Below are 27,320 nucleotides of genomic sequence, written 5' to 3' on the forward strand. Positions count from 1 at the left end.
ATTGTGCTTTTGCATATTTGGTGTATATCAAAGGGACTGTACATTAATACTGCGATTTTACTGTTCTTTTATTCATCCCTTGGACAATAAAACGTGTGGAGAATTCTGCGATGGAAGCATTTTCCACGCGTCGAGGTAGGGCAACGACCTATATCCAAGCAGAACAATCTCTCCGCCTTCAGCTTCCGACCCTTCCTCCGGAGAATGATGGTAGTTTTACAACCCCCTTCTTGAATATCACGAAACTGCTAGGCCGAATCTTTCTTCGCCCCCTTGCGTTACACGCCCATAGAATCCTCATGGAGCGAACAAAGAAAAAAGCATTATATCAACGAGAAAACTTTGTAATCCTGTGCTTACCCTTTTTCTGGGTATCCAAATGGTAATTGACGAAGTATATCAAGTTTCTATGTTTCGAAAAGCAATTCAGCGGCTACCTTTATCATAATATATTACAATTTTTAATAGATGAGATCGGTAATTAGGAGATTCGATTCTTACTTCTCGTCCCATGAACTTGGAACTTATAATTATCACAAAATAACCAATTTCTGAGTAGAACGAAAGGTTCAGATCGATTATCTGTTGGAAAAAGCTGGCCTACAGTGAATCGAGATAAAAGGGAAAAAAGGGAAAGATGTGAGAAGCGGTGAACAGTTTGTTGTAGATGGATCGGTAGCCATCGGTCGGTGGAGGCGGGGTTGGTCTGGTTGCGAGAGTCGAGGAGGCGGCCACGTGGATCAATACCAAAGAGGGTGAAGCTGCCACCGCCACCATCCGCGAGTAGCAGTATGCTCGCGCCGCGGATACGCGCCGCACGCTCGAGCTTTCTCCACTCTTTCCAGTTCAACAGCGAGCCTTCGAACGACAACGTTCCGCGAACTCGAGCCGATCATCGACGTTTCCCTCCAATATCAACAAACCGTTCGTTCGAGGATTAAACCGATCAACCTTATCCACCTGGCCGCGAGAAAAGATGACACTCTGCCACGATCCCGAGGGAAAGTTCGAGGTCTCGCGCGTTCAACTTTCTCGGTGTTTGACCCTTGACTATATTTCCCACCGTCTGACACCTGTCAGGACCACTTTCGTGAAATCAAAACTTCTGCTTTTCCTTTCGTTTCCTTTTCTCTATGGTACAAATCTTGCACTTCGAGTTTGAACCCGTGTATAATTGACACGAAAGGGAGGAATGTTGTTTGCGTGGTTGGTCATGAAAACAATCTAGAAGATAAGAAGAATTTGGCCGGACTTTAATGTTTCCCTTATCTGATATCGGTAACGATAGACATTTGGTTAGATCGAGTCATTTTCTCACGAAAAATCTTGCCAATATTAAGATAGAGCTACAAAGAACTCGCTTTATTTTCTGTGCTGATAAGGGAGGGTATCGGCATTGTTGTTGCGGAGGGCGAAGCGGTCGATCGTTTGGTATTCCGATTAATAGCGGCAAGATGGAGATATAGAAAAGACAAGGGAGGGGCATATATTTGCGAAAATTCTTCAAATTCTTCTTAATCTCTCACCTCCTCCGGTATTCACTTGTCCCCCTGAACTCGTTCATAAATTCAATTCGTCTCGCTGAATTCTCACATTGTCCCGTTCTTTTTCGTTTCTGTTTGTAGCGTAGAAAGCAGTGCCCGTGGAGAATATGAAATGAGGTGGTAGTCGAGGGATATCGGTGTTTCCGATAGCGAGATCTCGCGGTTATTTCGATCGCGTGCGGGCATTCGCGCGGTGATGCAGGCTGCCTGATAGAACGTGATCGTTTGTCGGGGAAGAAACTTCGCGATCGAAGGAGGTTCGAGACTTCCTGTAAATCAGAAGGTGAGTAACCGATCTTCTTTGTTGTCTGTTTGTTGGGTCGTCGTTTGAATAACAACGATGAGAAAGAGAGACAAGGAAACATTGTCTACTTGGAGGATGAGAGAAAAATGGTTGATCGCCTGCTCGAGCGATTTCCCAAGTGATTGCTCTTCTATCCATGCTTGCATTAAAGTACTCTTTAAAACTGAAGGAGCAGCGATTCATCGTCGATTAAAATTCGTCTCGCGATTCGCGTTATTTTTACCGATGATCATCGAGCAATCGCGATAACGAGCGAACAGGTAAGGTAGCTCGTGATTGAATCGCAATTTCCCACTTTTCTCCGGTGATTACCAACCGTGAGAAGGAACGATGCAAATAAACACCTGGTTTCGCGCGCGTGCTGAATCGCTGTTTACCGGTTACCTCTGGTTTCGAATGGTTTCCGTCGGTTACACGGTATTTTTCGATCGAGGCCTCTCAGATAAATGTCGGGCGAAGTTTCTGCAGGTATAAGAACGACATAGTTACGACACACGCGGTCGACTCGGGCTGATTCGCCGACTACGCGACACGCGAGAGGTGTTCGTCGTGAATGAAGAACGCTGGCCCTCGGAAACGAACTGTTTGAAGGAAAGTTAGCAACCGGTTGCAAAGAGCAGGCAAACAAGCGGCAAGATATCAATTTCTCTGGGCAAACGTTTGCGGATTACGCGAGAATTGATTGCGCCTATTTGCTTAACACGCGTGGCGATGCTTACCGGCCTCGATTTTCTTCCCGCTCTGATCTGCCGATCTCCTGTGCCGAATAAAGGGATGATAGAAGGATATTGCAAGAAGATTTCGATCTTTAGTACAATTTTTGGAATCGTGGACCGATGTTGGACACTGAAATAAAATAAAACACCAGTTATTGCTTCAAATCTAAACATTCTTCGATATCGAACCGTTGATGATCAATTGTAGTCGAAACTCCAGTCGCCTTTGTTACATTAATCAGTTTAAAAAACGAGTGTGACTTGCATTTTTGGAAATCATTAAACCCTCTCCCTGCAATTATTAAATAAACAAAAAGAAATCTAAAAATATCACCAGAAGTAATTCAGTAACATTTCTTGATATATGTAAATGAAAAGCAACGATAATGATTTTATGGAGTCATGCGGCACAGAGTACACGTCATTTTCACTATCAGACACAAACCGGTGTTGACACAGTACGTCATTCCGACATAGCTAAGCAAATACAATTCAAGAAACATACAAACGAACAAACATTTGATACGTTTCAAAGATTTATAAAGTGGAATAATAAAAAAAATGGAAGAAATAATTGAATCTTCACTCGAGACTCTCATTCGATTCAATATTTCCTCCACAACATTCATATCTTCTTTTGGAGGCGGTTTCAATGATACGTAAACTTGAATAATGAAAAAGAAGAAAAAGCTACAAGTTTTATCGGCAGCCCGGTGGCCGAAACGAGGAGAGGAGGAAAAATCAAGCGGACAGAAGGTGAAATGAAAGTTCGTTTGAAGCGTTATCAGGCGTGTGTCGCGTCGTCCGGACAGCACAGGGCATCCTAATATTATCTGGGTGGAGTTTCGTTATCAACGTGGACGTGTAGGTAGCGTGTATTTACCGAGCAACCGTGGACGATAGGAGAGTCCAGCGAGCGGATTGCGCGATGACTGGACGGGTTGCCGTGCACGACTGCCAGCCGATTCCAGGATGGACGACCTTCGAAAGGCAAAGACCACTGTCAGTCAGCTGGTAAACAGTCGATCGGCGATCATCGCGGTGCTTAGACGTGCGTAAACGTGCGTGCGTGTAATCGAGTGACAAGCGCGACAGTGACGCGCTAGTGGGAACAGCCCTGTTCGTTTGCCAAAGAGCGTACAACGTGTGTATTCACGCCTACCGTTCAATTTGCTCGTTCGATCGTCTTCGCGACCATGAAGACCATCGTTGTTTGATCCATCGATCAGAGCGCAGGAACAACCCTGTCCGTTCGCCTCGAGGAGGTTTCGATCGAGGATGAATCGAAATAGCAAGTATGCCTCTGAAGATTTCGATAAAACCTCGATTCTGGAATTTATTTTTCTCTTTTTGCACTTTGAAATTAAATTTCTAAATTAAGATAAATTATTATTCCGTTCCCTCGGATTTTCTTCATTATTACCCTCTGGATTTTAAATCCTCTTGGCAGCATCGAGAAAAGAAAATCGTGGGTGGTGTTCGATTAATCTTTCCACTGCATTAGACGTGCATACACGACCTCGAAAATGAAGAAAATTAATTCAGAAAGTGTGAATAAAATGAACGCGATAAAGATTTTCTGCGAGGGTCAACATAAGGAGTCAACTCGTTCAGACAGCTTTCATTTATCCAGAGATTACGGGTGTACTTGAAACTTTTTAATAATTCATTTTTATTATCTAATATACTACAGGAGGTACAGAAGAGAAAGAAATGAAAGTTTTTAAAATTACCTTGTAACGATATTAGAACGAATTCAAAAAGACTGAGGTTTTATCTTCGACACGAACCACGAATAGGCTTTTTCGCTAACCAATAATTCGATCATGTTTCATGTATTTTTCATTGATTTATCGCTGACGTGCAATGAAAATGATCCAGACGCGTGATCATCTTATTACACGATGTTTGTTGTTGAAGCAGGAATTCAGGAGCAATCATGAAATAAGACATTCCTTTCGGTAACATCACGTGCAAACTGTTGATAAAAGTAAAAGACTAAACGATGTTGTACTTTAACCTTGCGACGTCATGCAATATAAATTAAAAAATGAATTATTATCTGAAGTGATTTCATATGCAATGGTTATCAATAGCGTTCGTTCGTAGTGTTCAACCATTTTCTCTGTTTTCACTAACGTAGGAACATGGTCTTCCATATGATCTCTGCTTATTCCTTTCTTTTTGCACAAATGATGAACGTGCCACTGACTTACAAATCGACGTTTATCTTTTATCGCTGTTATCTTGGCCTCCTTAAAGTCTGTTCGGTTGTTGCTTTCATTCTCGACAAGCGTTAACATGTCGAAATAAAGTAAAATTGAAAACTTAAAAATTCGTCCGCCTTTTTTATGTAATACCATGTGAAAAGGTTGTAGTAATTAAAAGCAGTCTGTACAGCAAACAAGTAGAGATAACAGGCGAGTGCTAAAATAAAAAAAAAAGAAGAGTCAAGTAATTAATAATTCAGAAGAGCTGAAAACAGTCTGATTTCATAGGAATCCTTAATATTTTTCTAACCAGAATATTGATTTTTCATTTTCAATCGATTCAGTAAATTGATTTATACTTGTAGCAACGAACGCTAATGTATCCTCTTGAATGCAAATGAAATCGCATAAATGACATAAAAGAAAAATAGTTGCAGCACAAAATACTATTTAACATTAACATAAACATGACGGTAATTACCATTATGAACAATTAATGTGTTGTGCACGTGCTGCTTCAAAACCTGCATAACTTCTATCATAGTTTTCCCAGTTTTCAAATCGTGGCTGACTCTATCTCACGCGTTACAATACTCTTGAAAATGATTTGCGTAACGCGTCGCATTGCGAAATTTTCCTCGCTTCTCGCCAACGCTAGAATAATTTCAATGTTAAACGGTGGCCCCTGATTTTCCTGGACAATGTCGGTCGCATGATTACGCGGTATCCGTGACAGATGGAGAAGAAGAGAAATTTTTGATAGCATTATTTTTAATTTAAAGAAGGCTGTAACGAAGGTGGATCGTCGGAATGTCAAGATCGCGACGAACGTCGAATGGTTCGGTCTGACCATCGGGATTACCAGTCGTCAAGTGGATAATTACCCCGTTATGATTATCTGCGCTCTACCTATACGCATGCTTTTACATAATAGAGGGCCCTGTCGCAGTGTCTATGAAGGGAGAGTGGCATAATAAACGAGGGGAAGACACGATAATTGTTTAATTGTCGGAGGTCACTCGGTGACCGTCAGAGGTATTCTTTGTTAAATCGTCGAAACATGAAAGAACATGAAAAGTTACTCATAAATTTACCGGTGCCAATTTAGTACTTTGAAATGAAAATTGCAAATGAATGTTCTGATAAAAACTTAAATGGCTATTGGAAGCTTTTCAAAACGGAGGACCGTTTCGTTGCTTATGCGGTTATACCCGATATGCATTTGCTCGCAGTATTTTGTACCAGCACACGAAATTTGTGGTGATCGTTAGGCCTGGGAGGTCGAACGGATGAGAACATTAACGAGCCACAACAACTTCGAATGAAAAAGTCCTTGTAATGCGGCATTTTTTGTAATTCGAGTCTAATCTATCGGTTTAGTCCGTGGCAAATTTCTGTCATCATTAAACGCGTAATTATCAAAGCAAACTTCTTTTGCAACCAATTAATTCATTAATGCGATAGAGATCGTATAGCCGTGGCACGTTTCGTTTCGTTTCAATCGCTTTCTGAATCTTTTCCATTGTAAGATAATAGGAACTAAAATGTGTATCAATGATAATCATTTCTAAAGTTAAGTGGATAATAATATTATAGTAATTATTAACCAACGTTACAAATTGACTTCAGTCAGGCATAAAGAAAGAAGGAGAATTTTTAATAATACTAAAAGCACTCTGGTAATTTGAATCAGCTAATTGAAGCTTTAGAATCGTTAATAATTCGTACTATAGTATACCCTAACTAGAAATGTCTGTATCTACTGCCTCTGACCAGCACGAACGCATTCACTGACAGTGAAAGTGGCCATGTGCAGTAAGACACGTTAAAAGCACTAATTAACCCCTTTGCCTATGATTTTTTCGATTAGTTGCGATTAGTATTTATTGGCGCAATTTTCAAAGAAATAAAGAAAAATGAAAAATAAAGCATTCAACGATCCTTGACTGAGCAAATTATAATTAGGATCAAACTGAAAATTCAGTTCAAATTTAACAGATTTGAACTGTAAGTTATTGTAGGGCAAGGGGTTAATTTTCAAATCGATACCTTACTCACATTACAGTTCGAAGATCCTCACGAACCACTCTGTATGTATTTCCATTTTACAATCAATACGTGACATGCGTTTAAGCGAAGTCTTGCATTCACGGAGAGCGCGAAATACGTTACGAATGTTCGCGATCGTGGAACGTCGACGTTTCACAATCTCGTCATGAAATTATCAACTATTATACATTGCGGGAAGGCCTGTATTCCATTGGAGAAACATTCCAGCATCGGAAGGAGGGATGCTTAAAGCAGCCATAAAATATGTTACGGTAAACACGGAATAACGAGGAGGCTTGCACAGCTGTTCCGATAACTAACGAGCTTCTCGTTTCCGTGGTTAACTCATTATTTTCATCGCAAAAATTCTCCCTATACCTCCGTTATATTATTTTTATTGTCGTTAACGATGAGATAACCGAAGAGTTTCCGAATCGTTTTGAATTAAACGAAAACAATAAGAATCGCTCGATTCTTCCTTGTTATTCTCTTTCGTCAATCGTGGTGTCGTTTCAAAATGACATCACGTACATTCCCTTTGGGCACGTTTTGCCCTCGCATTACTCCGGATTGTTCTTTCTTATGAAGCTAGAGTAACTTTATGATCTCCTGGAACGGAAGAACGATTCGAAATAAAACCCTCCGCCATTCCGCTCACCCTAAAAAACGACCGACACTCGAGCAATTGACTTTTCCTAGCGCGAACACGATTCACCTATAAATTTATCTGTCCCGAAGAATTATTATTATTATTCCGAACGCGGCGTCTGTGATCTTCATTAGCTCTGTACCGCTTTTGCTTTATCGCTAGAGACACATCTGCGTTCGGCGCAGAGCGAATCTGGTTTGTCGTAATAATCGTTCGTGTGATTATACACGTCGAGCGAATTGCACGCATCGCGTGCCGCTTGTTCGCGATCTTTATTCAAACGAATTATCACCTGCCTTAGAATTCAACGAAGCGAACGTTTCAGTTTTTCCCGTGGATCTGGTTAGCGGAGTTGAATCGCGAACAACGAGCGCTTCTTTGCGCGAACGGATGTCGCGAATTTTCACCTGGACCTATTGTCACGTGGAAACGATCCATTAGACACAGAGATCAACTAAATTGTTCTAATCGTCGGTGGTGATAGAAAGTAAAAGAAATAAAGAAGGAGACTGGTGCACGCGCCGCGGCACGAACAAAGTACACACTTCCTTTCGGCGAGGAAGTTTAATTATTATAAAATCGCGTGCGCGTCGCGCGGTAATCGCGAACGGACGAACCGAGTTATTTCACGATCCCACGCGGCGTTTTTCCTCCCAAACGTCTCCGTTTCAGCAAGCAATTTTGGGGGAACGATTTACATTTATTGGACACTTTACGCTCGAGCGTACTTAGTCAGCGTCGATGCTTCGTTAAAGTCGATGAGAAAAGCGCAGCCGTATTATCCGTCGAAATCATGGAACCGCTTCTCGATAAACGTCTAAAGTGAGGCTTGAGAAATTATTTCGTAAAGAAAACACGTGACTGCGAGCAGTCCAGGTTTGCGAAGATAGCAGTGATATCGAGATACTGATTTCATGAAATACTTGTATAACTCGTGGTTTCACCTGTGCGTTCAATTTATTTTCTAGACCGTGGATGCAGCCGGGTGTTGGACGCGGGGGTGGCGTGGCCCACACAGGTGGGACAGGTGACGACGAGGCTCCGAAAGATCCCGGTGTTCGGATCACTCATCAGTCTTACACCGAGAAAGACTACGAAGGTATCGACATTTATTTTTCTTTCTTTGTTTCTTCGATGACAGAGGAACGTTCGCTCTTTCACGATTACCTGTCACTTAAATCGGCCCTATATCTGTCCTCGCCTAGGTCAGCCGTATACACTCCTGAATCTGGCTTCGTTATTTGCTCAACAGAACGCACGGTGCTTCGAAAATCATTATTTCGTTCAGCCGTGTCGCTAGGTCACCTGTCCCGACTTGATCTTGAACTCTTCCAGCGAATCGAATCATACTTTACTTCGCTTTACTTTACTTCCGAAAGCAATGGTATATAAATTTAGTTAGCAACCTAATAAAATGATATTGGGAAAAGATCGTGGTTCTTCCTCTTTTTCTCTCTGTTACACGTCTGGGAGAGAGGATTTTTATTATCGATAATCATAGAGAAGTAGTGGAATATCGAATGGACGGAGACAGTGACGCTAACCCTCTTTCATCTGCTTCCAGGTCACAGAGCGCACACGGTGTACGTGGGCGTGCATCTGCCAGGAGAAAGGAGACATCGTCGTCACCACAAGCACCATCATTCCCAGCGTCAAACGTACACCACCGCCAAGGAAAATGTCGACAACGATAGACCGAGTGAGTTTCAACCAAATTCGATTTCTCTTCTTTCTTCGATCTTTTCGGGGATCGAAAAGCCCTCGATCGTCCAGACGTTTAATCCGCCAACCGAATCGTTGACGTCGTTTAATCGCGAAAGAGAAATTTCCTAGTTTCCATGGAGAAGAAAAACGGCGGATGATCGTCGAGCCGAGAATTGCGTGGCTCGTTGGAATCCTCGAGTTTCGAGTACCTTCTTGCCGCCGCGCCGCGCCGGTTTAAGCGGATCTCTTCGAGGCGACGCGAGACCGATTAACTGAGATTTTTCGTACAGAGGAGCAGCAACTCCACTCGAGCCTCGTGACCTACAACAGCGACATTTTTCTCGTTTCTATTCGCGGCGGTTATCGATCATGGGACGAGCGAGGAAAAGGGAAACAAGGAGAAGTTGAAACGTCCGGGCAGCGACCCATCTCGTCGGCAACGAGAGATGAGATTGCTTCTGCCGGCGAAATCGATCGATCGCTCCTCGAATTGTTGCTCGAATAGTTCGTTTCCCCGTCGAAACGATGGGCGTGGGATCCCATCTTGACGTTGCGTTCATTAGAAGGTAGCGAGTTCGAAAGTCGCAAACAGGAATCTTTTTCCTTTTAATTGATCAGCTGATCAAACGGAAAGGTTCTCTATTGCCAGCAAATAAAAAACGACCTTTCTGAATAAGAAGCAGTCGTTCAAAGTGTGATTCAGAATATTGTTTATCTTTGTTTCGTGAATTTTGTCAATTAATCAATTGGAGACAGATCTTCTATCTTATCGATCTGCAAACAGAACGATCGCTACAAATCATCGTTCGATTATCCTTTTCTTGGCTGATTCTTTTCGTTATATTAATTTCTTCGCAAGAATACAGAAACGTTTTATGGTGTGTTGTACTTTGAAGCGTTATCGAACGATACATGGCAGCCAGCCAACCACTTGTCACAACTTCTCCGGGTGTTCACCCTACTTCTAGCACACCGGGTACAGAAGGGTGACCGATATCGAGCTCCACCAAGGGTTTTCCGCCTTTTTCACCCTTCGTTTCCCTTAAATATCCTCTTTACTTTCATCCGTAGAGATAAACGTTCTATGGGAATGATCCCTAAAAAGAAGAGAATTTCAAATCGCAAGGTAGCGAATGGAAAGCTTTTGAATCGTTAATACATGTTACCGCCAGTCATTCTGTTTATTTCTACCTTAGTTCCAAGAATATCAACCGAATCGCCTCGGGCTGCATGATTAATACTTTATCGATTGAACGTTTGTTTAAATTTCAACGATCCTTGTAATTCTATAAATGCATCGATCGATGCAATTCTCCTATAGTAATTCGTTATAGTAATTAGGGTATTTTGCCAGAAATTGATCACTTTAGCAGGTGTTTGTTGTCTCGTTGCCGTTTCAGGACAATTGCTGGTGACTCGAAGGAGTCGACTATCTAGCATCTGCGATCCCGACGGCGAGATGATACGTAAGCCAGTCCATCTACGTACCAGAAATTTTCTCTATACTTTTTACCAAAACACACCGGAGACCATTCGTACGTGATACTAATTAGGGAAACTTAACGTGAAACCAATGTCATTACTATTTTTGCCAACAAACTCTTTCGGCACATGTTTGCCAAATCATTTAAACGCTTCGCGGAATATGCGCATAGCGATTACGTGAAAAATGAAAAATAAAATGTGTTAATTAAAGTAACACTTTTAATTACTTAATAGCAGTTTGTTCGGCGGATATATAATTCGAGACAATCTCTGTTTAACGTTCTGCTGCGATCGTGTTTCAGCAAGTTTAATATTTATAGAATCTTGAATACACGGCTACGTTTGATTACATCGTTTATCGTCGTTACATAAAATGCATCGTTGCATCTCACGCAGCGCGATGCATCAATCGATCGCGCGATTTATTCCCTGAAAATTCCTCGCGAAACGTTCCGTGAACGATTAATTCTTCTTGTTTAACCATACGAATGGTCTCGAAACGAGTATATTTCCAGATGCAATTTTTCAAACAGAAACGCAACTCGTCTCTATACCTTATCTGTCTCGATATTTTTCATTAGGCGTGTGCATGCGTCATCGATCATCGCAAGATTCGCACAATGTTCATTCCATCTGGCCGTTCGGGAGAACAGCTCTCCTCACGGCTCGACGTTTCATCCCCCTTTTGTTTCTCGAACTCTCTCGTATCCAAGCATCTAACGATATATGTGTATGCTCCGCCATTATTTGATGCTTCAACAGCTGGCGATAGATACTCCCCATCACGCTAAACACATTTAGAAAATGCACGAGCACGTAATGGAGTCGAATTTTGAACTTTTGTGATTTCAAAACACACAGGGTTTACAAGCGGCCAGGAAGGAGATCGAGTGTTTTTTATCTCGGTGTTTCACCACACAAATCCTCTCTTTCTGTGTTCTTTTGTATCGACATCTCGCGCGAATCCTTGACTCGTTGAATTCCGAAGGAAAGATGGAAAATAGATTTTCATTAGCTTCCTGAATCCATGCGGGGTTCAACGGGTTAAGCTTTCACCTGTTCGCGATGGAGGAAAGAGCGAAGTGTCTGCCTTTTCACAAATCAACGTCTGCGATTCCAGTTACACCGCCAGCCCAAAGGGTGCAGTTCATCCTGGGCGAGGAAGTCGGCGACGATGCCCACGAGTCCCATCCTCTCTTCTCCGAGATGGAGGAGCTCGTCAAGGATGGCGACGAGATGGAATGGAAGGAAACGGCCAGGTAATTTTACCGTCCACTTAGCTCGCAAACAACTCGATAGCACCACTTTGAGATCAATATCGAGTTTTCACTTATCATTGTATTTCATTCCCTTCGCTGAACTCCTTTTCCAGATGGATCAAATTCGAGGAAGACGTGGAGGAGGGTGGAAACAGATGGAGCAAACCCCACGTAGCGACTCTGTCGTTGCACTCGTTGTTCGAACTTAGGAGCCTGCTGTTAAATGGCACCGTGATGCTAGACATGGAGGCGAGCAGCCTCGAACAAATTGCCGATTTGGTTCTCGACAATATGATCAACAAGGGCTCGTTAGCCATTGAATCACGGGAGAAGGTAGTTTAGAAATTATCCCGAACAAATCTCGTCCTGAACAATCGATTCAATCGATAAACTTGTGCGTTCGTTAACGAAAAATCTTAAGTGAATTTCAAGGGTGTTTTCTTGGGTGCAGGTTAAGGAGGCTCTTCTAGTGAGGCATCGACACCAACACGAGAGGCGCAAAGACAACAACATGTCCAGGCTACCAATCATCAGATCGCTGGCTGAGATAGGGCGGAATCATTCCTCTTCAAAGAGTAAGTCTACCAAACATAATTAGATCATATTATTATATAAATATTTGGTCACTAACTCAACTCGAAGTTGAGTTAGGAACATGGTCGTATCGAGCAAAATACAACCCCTCAATTGTCCAGCACACTTATCCTTAATCTATTTTTTTTCTATTACCCCTTTTAGTTTTTTAATTTATTGTACCATTTTATTTTTATCAACTGCCCCATGTTTTATTAAGTTCTTTTTATTTATTTATCTTACCACTTGCCAAAAGTTCAACGGATGACACTGAAAGGGTGGAAGATGGCACACCGCGACCCACAGTCACCACGATCACACTAAACACGTGCGAAATGCTCGACATTTTCAGATGAAGACTGTTCATGTGGTTTGCATGCCTTGTTGACGTCAGATTTACAGGAGCGTCGCGTAGCCGTCGACGCGTACGCGCCCGCGGTCGCGCGCAGCAGTAGCTGTCCAAACTCGAACACCGCCCTTTTATCGAAAGAGGCGAAAGATCTAAAAGGGCCTTATCTACTGGTTCCAGGTATAATTTTAGGCCAGACGGCTAAGCAGCCTAAATCATCTTTGGGTTATGGTGCTTACGCAGCTTTCTAACATTTGCCCCACTAAAAATCTCTGTCCCAGTAATAACACCCCCATCACCGACAGTCAATTAATCCTAGAATACTATACCTGTATGTATATAATCCCATTAACACTATACTGGGAAACGGTATACTCCAAGTAATGTTAAGTAAAAGTAGGGTTTAAAGTTTACGTGGTTGAAGATTTATTAAAATGAAATCATTATTAACGCGTTGAACGCCAGGGGGGCAGGGCCCTAGGTGGCCGCCTAGTCTCCCTAGGCTCAGGGCCCCCATAAGACGATTTTACGTCTAAGAATGCAAAAAGAGTAATGTTTACAAGCTTTAATATTAATTTTATTAATTTATTTTGAGGTACCTTTTTTTATGTCATATATGTGAAGGGGCCCTTTTTCAGAGCTCGCCTTGGACCCCCGAAATCTCAGGGCCGGCCCTCACGGAGGTTACCGGTGATTGCCACCGCAAATTACACATTCTTGAATAATTAAAAGAAAACAATAGAAAAACATTGTTTTAAGTAATATTGCTATGCTACTAAAATTTGAAATTTGAAAATTAACTACTTCTCTTCTTAATAATTACAGCTTCGATACGTTCCGCAACAAATGCCGATTTTCACTGTTACGTTCAACGTGTTAACTAAATAGTAAATAACTTTTTTTCTATATTATAGTCTATTGACACACTACGGAAATTGCAAATAAATTAAAAATAAAAATTAATTTTCCTTATAAATCTTCTGAATTACATAAAATTTTTAATTGCAAATGAAAAATAAATCTTGAAACGCACTATCCCCCTGTAGTATTCTAGGGTTAAATGTATCGTAAGAGTTTAAGATACGTTTCTGTAGACTGTCGAATATTAAAAGAATCGCATTTTAAGCCCAAGGAACATGTGCTCCTCGAACTGATTACAAAATGATAACCAATTAAAAAGTTTTGTAACGACACGTGAGTTCTCGAAGAAGCTTAATAGTCGTGATAATAGATAAGACGGGTATTTCAAACAGATTAGTATCATCTGTTGAAATATTGTGGATAAAACGTAAATCTATATTGTACATACAGTAAATAGATCCTTATCAATTAATTCTAATTCTAAGATAACAAATTTATATCGACGTGCACTCAAAATTGAATAGTTCGCGTGATAATAAGAGTACAGATGATTAAATTGACACGTGTTTCTTGTTTCTCTGTCAGACGAATTTGGCATACCCCACGTGGTAGGATTCACAACGTGGTTCGCGATGTTTCAGCTAAAAGGTTAGATCGTCAGGTGGTTATTGTACCTCGAAATCTTACTGAATAACAAGCACAAATCCGTAATCTTACATATTCCTCTGTTTTTATTCTCTTCTTATCTTTATCACTGTCTTGTATATACTATCGAGTCAGACTCGTATCTCAAGTGTTATCGATTCAATCGTCACCTCATTTATTTTCATTCTTTTATAAACGTCTCGATGTTTAAAACTTGAATATTGCACGAAGTAACGATTATTCAATAAATATAATCTTACCAGATCGACGCGTTCGGCCAATAATCGATCATCACTACTGAAAACTCAAAGCAGCATCCGATATAAGAATCATATTTTATTCTATTTTATTATTTTTGATAGGATGAAATTTTCATTTTCTCGGAATAACGACGACTAATATCTGGAAGGTCAATAAATGACCGCGTTAAATAATAATATTCGAGTGCACGATCGTGAGAACGCGTAGGAGAACCTTTTTACGGTACTAATCACGAGGCATGATCTTACGCTGTAATTGTATAATATGCACGTGACTCAATGTGTACTTTGATTACTTGATACCGTACCGTACCTTGTACCGCTGACTGTCGCACACTTTTATAATCGACTAACATCTGTCTTTTCAGCATCCGAATTTCCCTTTTCACCTCACTTTGATCTAATTTGTTAGAACGTCGAACGAAGGTACCGGGTCGATTTCGTACGCCACTCTGTGAATTGCAACTCATTGCGCTCACAGGTGGAGCGAATGAAAACTGGTATACTTTCGTGCTAGGGCGATTACCCTCCACTTCGTCTCCTTCCTGTGTAAATAAATGGCTCCTCCTGGTGTATGTTTCATGCTCATTTTTAGTGGAGGAATCGAATTCCGCTCCGGCGATCGCCGGTGCAACAAGCCACGGCAGCGGGGCAGTGCTGAATGCCGGTAGCCGTTTCCTTGCCATACCCGGTAATCCCGGTAAAACTGCTATTATCTGCTTGCTTCTCTTCTCTTCTCTTAACACGTATAACAGGCCAGAAATCCTCTCGTCGACATAGATTTACTGTAGCAGCGATACGCTTGCACTATCCCGTATCCGCTAATACTCGGAACGTTCGAGGGAGTGAAAAGGAGATAAGTTCGGTTGTCTTTAAAATTCATCCTCGAGCGAATGTGTTAAATGTAACATTTCCTCGAACGTGAAAATCTCAACGACGAGAGTGTCGCGAGTTGCTCGAATCTTGAACGAAGAGCAAACGCTTCGAACGCGTTCCAGAAGCCTGACACGAGGTCGCTGAAAATAACAACGTGTATCGACCAACGATTATCCGGAGCAAGTAGAAACACGGAAAACAAAATCGCTTCTGTCGTCCATTGGTGCTGGTCAATCAATCGGAAAAATCTAATCCGCTCTTCCGAAGGACCGATCAACTCTTGACATTTAATAATTTAATGATAAAGGAGATAAACCTACCCTTTCGCTACAATTATATCAATCGAGAAATAACTCCATAAACTCTTCCGAACGTAAATTAATAAACGTCCTACAGATCGTTTCCTGAAGAAACGACTTTGCTCCACGTTATCCGACGAAAGGGTTAAACGGATCAAGTTGTAAGACTTCTCTAACAGTCCCGCGAGATTCCTGTTATCGGATTCCAGCAACTCGGAAACGCTTTCGACACGTGAACGAACGTGGGTCGGTGCTATCTAACTTTTAACGATCTCGGATAGCAGCGCGGTAATCGAGAGGAAAAACGTGTGTTCCTCTCGATTACGATGCCCACGCGATATCTATCCGCAAATTTACCTTGGAAAGACGCAGTAGGCGGTAAGCTAGATCTCTTTCAGGCCAAGAACCAGGCACCAATGGGATGGATCGAAGTCCAAGCAGCGTGTCAATTAGCAGAAACCACAGTTCGTCAGCTTTGGAGAACGGAGACGCGAATCACAGGGTTGGTAACTTCGATTCTTCTCCTGATGAAACTTACATTTCTTACTCGATGCATTTTCTTCGTTAGGCTAACATACACTTTATGAGGAAAATACCGGCAGGGGCTGAAGCGAGCAATATTCTCGTTGGAGAGGTGGATTTTTTAGATAAAACCCTGTCAGCGTTTATTCGGCTAAGCCAAGCGGGAATAATGGGCGATCTAACGGAAGTTCCAGTGCCAACAAGATTTATATTCGTCCTGTTGGGACCTACGGTAAGATTTACAACTCTATCCAGTTTTCGTTTCACTTCCGTTAACGCGTTAAACGTTGCCGATCAATGGAAAACTCTTTGACTTCAATTCCTTTCGCGAAGTAGTATCCCTGCTAGAGCAGCATCGATAAATTTCAAGCACTTCGAATCAAAATGCCAATCCTTCTTTCTGGTAATTAATGCTTTAACGAACCAATTGTCCATTGATTGCTTTGACTGTTCTCGAGAGGCCGATACTCGCTTCAATTTCTACTGGAAACTAATAGAAGCTTCGTTATCGTTAGCGAGATTCTACCAATTTCTCAACTTTCCGTTTCCGTTTCTCGTTTACTCGACGTTGCGAATCAGCCGATTATAGGCAATAAACCGTTCAGAGATTTTCAGATAATTAGATCATCGGTTCTAGCAATCTTCTTTTACGCGAAAATTGTTTCGGAACAGGGAGGAATCTCGGGTTTCCACGAAATCGGTCGTGCGATGGCCACGTTGATGTCCGATGAAGTTTTCCATGACGTGGCTTACAAAGCGAAGAATAGAAATCACTTGCTGGCTGGAATCGACGAGTTCCTGGACGCGGTCACGGTTCTACCTCCCGGGGAATGGGACCCTGCCATCAGGATAGAACCACCCGCAGCGATTCCTTCGCAGGTAAACTATCCTCCAGTGGCGGCTCGCGTATAGTTACTATGGACCTGTAACACCCTCTATTTCCACTTAATATTATCGATAACATTTAATACATTTAATGTTTATACTTGTACAATATATAATCCTTAAGCTTAATGTCAGTAGCCACCCCCTAGTTTATAAAAAAGATAGAAAAATCTTTGTATAGAACTGTGCGTTTCACAGTTCCAGCGGCGTGGTGTTTGCCCGTATGCGCATGCGCGCATAGGAAGCTGCGCGCATGCGCACATAGGAAGCTGCGCAGGAGAAAGAGCACTGCCGCTCCCGCAGTGCCGATTTTTTAAAACAAAGGCTACAAATTTTCTAGAGCAGCACCCCCATTAATTTTAGCTACGAGCCGCCACTGCTATCCTATTTACTATTCGGTTTCTCTAGGACGTAAGAAAACGGCCGAAAGAGGAGAAACCAAAAGAGGAATACGACGAAGAAGCGGACGAACAGAAACTGAGGGAAGAGTCAGGACTGTCGAGAACAGGAAGACTGTTCGGTGGTTTGGTCAATGATGTGAAGAGAAAGGCACCGTTTTACTTCTCCGATTTTAAAGACGCCTTGGCGATTCAATGCGTGGCCTCTTTCATTTTCCTCTACTTTGCCTGTCTATCGCCTATCATCACCTTCGGTGGCTTGCTAGGCGAAGCTACCGGCAAGAACATGGCCGCCATGGAGTCGCTGGTTTCCGGTTTCGTATGCGGTATCGGTTATGGATTTTTCTCGGGACAACCTCTGACCATTCTGGGTTCCACCGGACCTGTTTTGGTCTTCGAAACGATCGTCTACGAATTTTGCAAGTGGGTATTCGACTCTAAGCACGACGTTCCGGAGATACGAAATTTCATTATCATGGTTTTGGTAGAAAATCCGACTGGAATTACATGTCCTTCCGTTTCTGGATCGGCTCGTGGATAACCCTGATCCTGATCATTCTGGTTGCCATCGACGCCAGCGCCCTGGTGTGCTACATAACCCGATTCACGGAAGAAAACTTTGCCACCCTCATCGCGTTTATCTTCATTTATAAGGTAACGTTCCTCCTCGACCTTTCGAAAGAAATTCCTCTGGATAAGCACCAAATCAGTCAACTTCGGGCAGTTTAATTACGCAATTCTGTCCTTCTCGTACGAAACCGAGTTAATTGGATGGGACAGAACCGTGTGTGCTTCGCGAATTGCTCCATCAGCGGAATCGCCGGTATTTGGGTCACGAATCACGATATACCTGTGTCCGATCGAACCCGTCGGGCTTCGAGGGCGGAAAGAAACTTGGAAACTTCGATTGACCTCGATCTTGACAAGAAAAAAAAACAAATAATCGAATATACTTGGATTTATTAATTCTTAACTGGAACATTTGAACGTGACTTTATATAGAAACTTTCCATAGTTTCTGTTAACATTTTCACGAATCCTTTTTAGACTCTCGAACTCGTTTGTTTCAGGCTATCGAGAACGTACTATCGATAGGTAAAAAATACCCGATTAATACTCATGCCAACGACCCGTTCAGTTTCGAATGCTGGTGCAGGCCACCGAACGGCACTCTACCGTCTAGCTACGACAACGTCAATTGGACGGCATTGGATCCGAAAACATGCCAGGTTGATTTGATTACGTTAAAACTTTGAAAACTTTTCGATAAAGGGTTAATTATATCGTGAACCCTTTCAGAGCTACAACGGCACGCTTATAGGCGATGGTTGCAACCAACCGCACTACATACCCGATGTGTTCCTCATGTCAATTATACTCTTTATGGGCACATTCTTACTATCCGTCGAGCTGAAAGATTTCAAAAACGCTCTCTTCTTCCCATCAAAGGTACTTCTTTCGATTTTTATCTTCCAAGATTACCGATCGACTAATTAATCATATTTCGGACAGGTCAGACAGGTGGTCAGCGATTTCGCAGTAATAATCGCGATCTTCTCGATGAGCGCGCTCGATCACTTCGTCAACATCCCGACGCCGAAGTTGGAGGTACCTGTAGAATTTAAACCAACATTGGCCGATCGAGGATGGATGATCTGGCCGTTCCAAAGCAATCCCTGGTGGAGCGCCATCGTCGCCTGTCTACCCGCCCTCTTAGGCACTATATTAATCTTCATGGATCAGCAAATTACAGCGGTGATAGTGAACAGGAAAGAGAACAAACTGAAGGTAACCATACCTTTCTCTTCAAGATAATCTTTCCTATAGAAAATACGTGTAATATGATTTTCAGAAAGGATGCGGTTATCACTTGGACCTGTTCATTCTCGCGATACTGATAGAAATTTGCTCTGTAATGGGTCTGCCATGGTTCGTGGCAGCTACGGTGCTTTCTATAAACCACGTGAACTCTTTGAAGCTGGAATCCGAATGCGCTGCACCGGGAGAGAAACCGCAGTTTCTTGGCGTACGGGAACAACGCGTTACACATATATTGATCTTCTTGATGATCGGCTGTTCGGTGCTCTTGACGCCGATGTTGAAACACATACCGATGCCTGTACTCTTTGGCGTATTTCTCTACATGGGAGTCGCTTCCTTGAAGGGTCTACAGTTCTTCGACAGGATACTTATCATGCTGATGCCCGTCAAGTATCAACCGGACTACATGTTCCTCCGGCAGGTACCCTTGAAACGCGTCCATGTATTCACCGCGATACAACTGACCTGTTTGGCTGTTTTGTGGATCATCAAGTCTTTCAGCAGCACGTCCATTTTGTTCCCATTGATGGTAAGTCTACCAGGGCTGTAGATGATGTGTCTTTAAATTAATGCGTTTTCTTTCGCGTTAGCTCGTAGTTATGATCGGGATACGCAAGTCCCTGGACCTGCTGTTCACTCAACGAGAACTGAAGATCCTGGACGACGTGATGCCGGAGCCGAGCAAGAAGCACGCGGAAGATCTTCGCCAATTGGAGAGCGGCGAGGTTAGCACCGTCAGACGAATACTAAATGCCATCGTTTGCCGTAAATAACACACGGCGAGTGATCGCGTGGCGAACATCTGCCCCGTGGTCACGGTGACCGGATGCGACAGGATGACCGGAAACGCGGACAACGCGTGAACGACGGTCTCGGATATCACGGATCAGATGTTTATGGTTCTTTCGACATCTGAAATTTTACTAAGACATTGAAGAATCATAAATAAATCATCGCTTAACTGGAAATTATTGAAATAAAAATAGATGAATTCAACGAAGCGCGGCTTAACAAATCGATGGTTGTGAACTGTGAGCACACGTCAGTTCTTAGAATAGAAAAATTGAAACGCTATTTTCTAGATAAAAATTTACACTGAATATTAGTAAAGAAAGATGGAGGAGAACGCATCTGCTTCAGGGGAATGGATATTCGAAGCGAGCGCTGACCATGGCTTCGATTGACTGTGATTCGAAATACGATACACCGTGTAAAACATAACTTGACAATATTATATTCGTCGCTTCTCTTTGGCTAAGTCTAAATATAGAAAATTTTCTGTATACGAAGAACGACAACCGTCCTAATACCAGAGTGAAAATTTGTAATAGAAACGTGTCCCAGTAAAATTTCAGATGCCAGGACAACAGTAAAATTTAGTCATTTTCCACCTTTGCTACGAGTATCCTAGAAAATGATCCTCGACGTCGTCATTGTTCGATTCTCTTTCGAGCAAAGCAATAACGACGCAAGTGGCCCGTCAAATGTTAGCAATAATAAAGACCCTGTTTAGTTGATCGAATCTTGTTGTACAATAAATATGTTCCCTACGCGGCCACGGAAAACGATTTTCTCGTCTTTTAGTGCCAAATTACCCGAATCCAACCGTAGGCATTCGGTCCGACCAGTATTACATGTAAAAGTTACACAGGGTGACATAAGTGGCCACTGAAGGAGGTAAAAAATATTATTTTGTCAAGCAGTAAATCATTAATTACTGGAAAATAAATTCATTTTGTAATCTTTAAATAACATTTTTCGCTTCTTCCATGGTGTGTCATTTATGAATCACCTTGTACATAGTCGTCGAATAATAGCGTTTTGGATACGAAATTGTCTAAAAACACTTTCATAGATAAGCTTGTTTGTTGTACCGCAATTAAATCGACAATAGGTGGAAAGGAAAACACCATAACTATCGAGTACATTTATACAATTATAAAGTTCGAGTACCGTAATAGCGTTAATTTCTTCGGCCTAAGAGAAAGAGATTATTATTATTTTCTTTTCGATTTAACGTGACAACCCGCGCTAAATTATGACAGTGGCAATTAATTTGTCCATAATCCCGCGACACAGACATGTATGTACCGTTTCGATGTACCGTCGAATACTAAATTTATTGCCTACCATCGACGTATGAAAAATACATTGTTATTTAAGAACACACACAAATCTCTCTGTAATCCCAACTCTTCCTTGTGCAGCTCTCGATCGACACAGTACACGAGCCGAACACAATTTTATTCGCATAAAGAACGAAATAAAAATCGAATCAAATTCTTATTAACCTGTTAACCGATCCAAAAAGAACTCAGACTATACAGTTTTTGAGAGAGACAAAGAACGTAGAAAAAAACAAATTCCTAGAAAATAGAGGACGATCAGAAAAATTGATGAGGATGCCAGATGAGAAACGATTACCAGTGATCGTCGAATGCTGCGGCTCACATCGGTACGTGGCCACAAGTGCACGTCCATATAGTTTCTCAAGAATCAAAGTTTCTCAAATTATGCGTCTCTATAACCCCATCGCTAATAAAGATACACATATCATTAAACGCTGAACTTTCGATCTCTGGTGCACTGCGATGAACTCGTTGCGATTTCGAGCCATAATCGCATGGATTACTAACAGTATCACTGACACTTTAATTCCATAATCACGAAAAAAATAGAATAATCCGCATGACTGATCCATTTAAAGGAAAAAGGGAATTGCTTGTTCTATTTTTTTCGTTCCCTTAACCGATCGAAAAGCTTAAGTATCCAAATCGGTAGTGGTGAGAGTATCTGCTGAACTTGATGCATGGCTTGATTCGTATTTCTGAAAATTCTAATACAGTGGACGGTGAAACTGAGCGTATATGGTTTGTCCCTTAGGAACAGAACGAGTCTATGGGGTACGGGCCAGCTGGGAACATCCAGATTTCCTTGGCGAACGGGAATATCATGAAGATTCCGATGACGAGCATCAACATCAGCGAGGAGGTGAACAAGACGGGCATTTGGCAGCAGGTGAACGAAGGCAACGAGAAACCGAAACAGACCAAATTGATCAGGTAAGTGTTAGAATACACTTTTCTTCTCGTTAGAATCGAAATAAACAAAATTTCATTATTTTTCATTCAGCACGGGGAAACAAAAGAAACATTCGAAGAAGGAGAACTCGTTGATGGCTGACGAGACTACGAGGCTAACTACGATGACCGAAGAGGACGAGGATGACAGTGGGATCTCTATCAAGGTGACAAACGTAAATGACTCTAAATTCTAACCACCATCACCATCACCAAACCAAGTCACACAGCAAGAGCACCAATACACGGGCATGCAACATAAACCCTGTACGCTACTGTGAGTAAGATTATAAAAGGGGGCTGCACGGAACCCTTAAAATACGGCCGTCCTCGCAACAACGACTCCAGTTTACTTAACGCTATCTCGAACTTCCGGTTGTAATATAGAAGAAATATTCGACAACAGGTGGGAGATTTTTTTAAGGGTGATTCTAGGGGTCAAAATAAGACGAAAATCAAGAATGACGAAATAGCATTTGTGGCTTTGTTTTCTAGTAATTAACGTTTAAAAATTCGAGCAAAAGGCGCCTGAAATATGCAACCTGCCCAGCACCGACGACTGAACATCAGGTCAGCAGGGGTCGGTACAGTCATAAACAAGAATCGAAGCCGAATGCGACAGTACCGAGAAACAGAATACAGAATACTCGCTCAGGACCGAACAGTTGCTTATTACGAAATAGGTATGCTATTCGGCTTGACGAATGAGAAATCGTCCAACTTACGTCACTCGTAGAAACGAGTAAGAGATCCGAGGTAGCGGCAAACGGATCTCTCACTCATTTTCGTGCCTTCCACTTTGCGGACGACTTCAAACAAAGAAGAGGGGATAGCGAGTTGCTTATTTCGAAGCAGAGACCACTTGCTTATTTCGAGGCAATCCTGTAGCACGAGGTAGAGGTGTGCGAGTACTCGAATTTCGAGTCGAACAATGATCGGCCGGTCGAGCCGACTCGATCGCTTGAATTTGCCGAGCTACTCGAAATCGACGAACTACTCGAATATTCGAGCCCTCGTAAATCGAAGTTCCACAAGGGCTCGAATATTCGAGTAGTTCGATTCTTTCGAGTCGAGTGTTCGACTCGGCTCGAACAATCGAAGCAAGTTCAGCTCGGCTTGTAAATTACGAGTACTCGTACACCTCTAGCACGAGGTAAATTTCTATTATTCAATGATTTTTGGTTATGATTATACCGACCCCTGCTGACCTGACGTTCAGTCGTCGGTGCAGGGCAGGTTGCGGGTTTTAGGCGCTTTCTACTTTTTTACTTATTTTGATCCCTAGAATCACTCCTTAAAAAATCTCCCACCTGTTGTCGAACACCCTGTATATCTCCGACACGAAGGAAATGATCATTTTTGCATGGATCGTCACCAAAACCTGAACATCTAAATGTTAGTTTGCACTTTTCTAATTTTCTCGATGTGCATGTGTATTCCATTTTCGAGCGTGCCTCTCCGCTCACTAGTCAATATTATCTATCTTGATAAGGTAATTCACGTGTGATATAGTTTCGTATACCGTAACTAAGTTCAATTGGAACAAACATTTCCCATCGCGTTTGTATCTTATCTTTCCACAAAGCTATGCCACGAGTCTCGTACTCTGTCAGAATGTTTCAAACGTTTGTATTCAGTTGAAACGATTCTTCGAAGCGATTGTTAATCAGGAAAGTACATCTCTACTGACGTTGTGTAACTTCTGTATTGAATAAAAATGAAATTTTTCTATTGCCCGGAGACACGGAGGTACGGATTCGTCCTGAGCTATATATAAAACATTTGATTTGATCGTTTCAGGTAGACTTGATACGATCGAAGGAAAGCATCAGCCCGTTAACGATTAACGGCACTACCTCGGCCGAGACTTCCGTCTAACGAAAGCAACACGGTTCAAAGGAAACGAATCCTCGAGTCGTGAAACAATTCCAAGAATTTCCATTTCTTTTTTTTTTTCCATTGCGATTAATCAATACAGAGTATCTCTAAAGATATATATGTACGCTACGTTTAAATCTTTTTCAGATACCCTGTAGAGATAAATAATTATCAAATGATAAAGGATGCGTGCGGATTGTAACTGGAGATACACGAGGGACAATTAACTTTTTATTTCACGGTAAATGAAATCGGTTCGGTGTAATTAACGAGTGCTACTATCGTTGAATATCAAGGTGAAACCGACACACAACCTTTCATTCGATGAAAATAACGCACACCGTTGAAATTAAGATAGAGAACGATTGTATAGATTTAAGGTTCGATCGTCGTCGGATTGTCGAATCCTTAAGTCTACCGTTGTCAGTGTGCAATATTAACGTGTATTTATTAAATTTAGCTAATATAGAGTCTGTGACCATGATAGATACGCCAATGGAAACCCCCTTCGATATTTTCGACGTTTCCTTCGAGGGATGTTTTTTGTCGAGGAACTTTGAAACGCATAGAGAAATGCATCGAGAGGGTTGTTTGATATTTTCACGAATACTCGTATTAGGTAGACATTTCTTTGTCAGCTCGATTGCTTTCCATTCCTTTCTTTAGAAGGGTTAAAAAAAAAAGCTTTTGATACGTCAAATACCGGCCAGCAGTGACAATATTTATTATAAAGTATACAGAATGCCGATCACCCTGTATACAGCATCTTTTTTACGTAAGAACGACAGAGAAGATACGTTTATCAAAATGAAATTTACGGGGGAAAATTTGAACGCGGTGGGTAGTCAAGAACTTTTTCCTTTTTACCGAGAGAAAAATATTTAACGCGGTCCCTTGAAGGATGTCATTTTTTCGTTCGTTGAAAGTAAACGAAACGATCAGATTTTTATCGTACTGCAAGTCTTTCAGATAGAGAATGCAACGATTTGGATAGTTGAGGATCGTTGCGCAAACTAATTGTTATTTTTCTTCTCCACCGATTTCCTCGCCGAGACAGACTAACGGAGAAAGATCGGTGAGAGGAGATTAGCAGAGGATATTTGATACGATATTTTTCAGAGGACGCGTTATCGTGTTATTAGCTGTTGAAACAATTGTTCAGAGTTTTGTTCGTCGATGAACAAGTAAACGAGTCATTGTGTAATGCCAACGTGTCGTAGAATTGTATATTAATGATAAAGAGAAGAACGTGGTGAATTAACCCTTGGGGGGTGGAGTACCCGTTGGGGGTTGACAAGCCAGCAAGCGAACGGTATTCCGGTAGAGTGTATATATTTTCGATCTGCATATTTTTCGAGAATCGCTGACGCGTTGGTTGCGATTTTTTACCGAACATCGGAATTCACCATTTTAGCAGACCTAGCTTCGCGTACGATCAATTCTTCAATCCGGAATACCGTCGACAAGAACGAGGCTGTTAGCGAAGATGCAAAAACGTAGAACGTTAACCCTCGAATGGTGGAAATTTTACGTATCGGAAAGATTGATGAAGAATCGAAACTCTGAGCAAAGACACGCCGTTCGAGGATTAATTTACTTTTAAACGTATTCGTTTGATTTTCATTGCGTCATAAAATAAGTGTGCGTTACGAATAAGTTTCATGACGATCCACGTAAATAAGAAAGTGACCACGTAATGTTTTATAGGATAATAGAAAATACTCGTATTTTAGACGCTTTAACATCCGTGATCACAAATAGTACGCGTACACGTGCGAAGAAACGAAGAAACTCAACAATGTTAATCAGCCACGATCATATAATTCGCTGCCATGCATGCAATCGATGTATTATTATTCCTCTTTGACGGAATTGCTGATAAATTCTGATTAAAAAGATAGAAGAAAGAAAGAAGTACGATACTGATCATCATACCGCTACATTTCATCCTTGTCAACTTACTTCCAATATATTTTAATACAGGGTATTCGACAACAGGTGGGAAAAATTTTAAAGGGTGATTCTAGGGATCAAAATAAGACGAAAATCAAGAATAACGAAATAGCGTTTGCGACTTTGTTTCCCAGTAATTTATGTTTAACAATTCGAGTTAAAAGCGCCTGAATACCTGCAACCCGCCCAGCACCGACGACTGAACGTCAGGTCAGCAGGGGTCGGTATAGTCATAATCAAAAATCGAAGCCGAATGCAGCAGTACCGAGAAACTGACCAGCACGAGGTAAGTTTCTACTATTCAACGATTCTTCGTTATGACTGTACCTTCCCCTGCTGACCTGACGTTCAATCGTCGGTGCTGGGCGGGTTGCAGGTTTCAGGCGCTTTTTACTCGAACTTTTAAACGTTAATTACTGGAAAACAAAGCCGCAAATGCTACTCCATTATTCTTGATTTTCGTCTTATTTTGATCCCTAGAATCACCCTTTAAAATTTTTCCCACGTGTTGTCGAACACCCTGTATAAAGGCGACCTTCTTGTTGCGTGGGTCTACGTGGGCAAACCCAAAGAATAACCGATGTGGCACTTACCGCACCAATAGGGTCGTATTTATGACTTGCCACTCAAACCGAGACGTATCTACTGAAAATCGGGAAATTTGTAAACGTTATATCTTGAAGACTAATTAAAATCGAGTGTATATATTAAAGCCTAATGAATTCGTCTTGAGAAGCACTATCACATGATCTGGAAAAAAATATATGGTTCCATTTAAAAAACAGAATTTAACCATCATAACTCCTAAACTAATAATGCTAAAGATTTTTCACTTCAGCTAAACATGGGCCCCATTTTACCATGCAATTTCCATATCAACAATTTTTTGTATCATTAATAGTTACGGAATAAGAACTCTGTGACAGTTGGGCAGAGACACCCTGTATGTGCACTTTCTAACATAGACAAATTTTCATTCTTTTTTCTTTTAACAGTCGGT

At 41.7% G+C, this 27,320-nt stretch overlaps 1 protein-coding gene and 1 long non-coding RNA gene across 15 annotated transcripts; one reads left to right on the plus strand and one right to left on the minus strand.

Moving 5' to 3' along the window:
* Positions 1–50: 50 nt before the first annotated feature.
* LOC114871806 lies at positions 51–7,592 on the minus strand. Its single transcript, XR_006830046.1, has 5 exons — positions 6,833–7,592; positions 5,256–5,428; positions 3,988–4,991; positions 2,568–3,910; positions 51–296 (listed from the first exon to the last, which is right to left on the minus strand). It is a non-coding gene; the product is annotated as an uncharacterized LOC114871806 (long non-coding RNA).
* LOC114871791 (sodium bicarbonate cotransporter 3) lies at positions 294–26,344 on the plus strand. 14 transcript variants are annotated; one of them, XM_029178194.2, is made up of 22 exons: positions 8,163–8,294; positions 8,441–8,571; positions 9,037–9,171; positions 11,782–11,920; positions 12,034–12,253; positions 12,372–12,495; positions 12,846–13,022; positions 14,289–14,351; positions 15,204–15,299; positions 16,182–16,285; positions 16,352–16,537; positions 16,978–17,184; positions 17,599–18,011; positions 18,077–18,242; positions 18,659–18,817; positions 18,888–19,037; positions 19,101–19,376; positions 19,441–19,938; positions 20,000–20,134; positions 22,293–22,471; positions 22,542–22,665; positions 24,290–26,344. In XM_029178194.2, exons 1-22 carry the CDS (start codon positions 8,266–8,268, stop codon positions 24,365–24,367), a joined length of 3,789 nt encoding a protein of 1,262 aa, XP_029034027.1. In that variant the 5' UTR covers positions 8,163–8,265; the 3' UTR covers positions 24,368–26,344. The 14 variants fall into 14 exon arrangements, 13 of the variants coding, with proteins under 13 accessions (XP_046144499.1, XP_046144500.1, XP_046144498.1 ...); XM_046288543.1 differs by lacking the exons at positions 8,163–8,294; positions 14,289–14,351; positions 15,204–15,299 and adding exons at positions 294–1,012; positions 1,626–1,827 and having other exon boundaries at positions 24,290–26,341; XM_046288544.1 differs by lacking the exons at positions 8,163–8,294; positions 14,289–14,351; positions 15,204–15,299 and adding exons at positions 294–1,012; positions 1,631–1,827 and having other exon boundaries at positions 24,290–26,341.
* The last annotated feature ends 976 nt before the right edge of the window (positions 26,345–27,320 follow it).

Source organism: Osmia bicornis, chromosome 13 (genome assembly GCF_907164935.1).
Source record: "Osmia bicornis bicornis chromosome 13, iOsmBic2.1, whole genome shotgun sequence".
Taxonomy (NCBI): domain Eukaryota; kingdom Metazoa; phylum Arthropoda; class Insecta; order Hymenoptera; family Megachilidae; genus Osmia; species Osmia bicornis.

What these genes read in the sequence shown, in the direction of transcription:
- LOC114871791 (XM_029178194.2), top strand. Translation starts at nt 8,266, where the DNA reads ATGGAACCGCTTCTCGATAAACGTCTAAA. An exon ending in GAATGGAAGGAAACGGCCAG is followed by an intron (nt 11,921 to 12,033) that starts GTAATTTTACCG and finishes CTCCTTTTCCAG; the next exon opens with ATGGATCAAATTCGAGGAAG. An exon ending in GCCAATTGGAGAGCGGCGAG is followed by an intron (nt 20,135 to 22,292) that starts GTTAGCACCGTC and finishes TTTGTCCCTTAG; the next exon opens with GAACAGAACGAGTCTATGGG.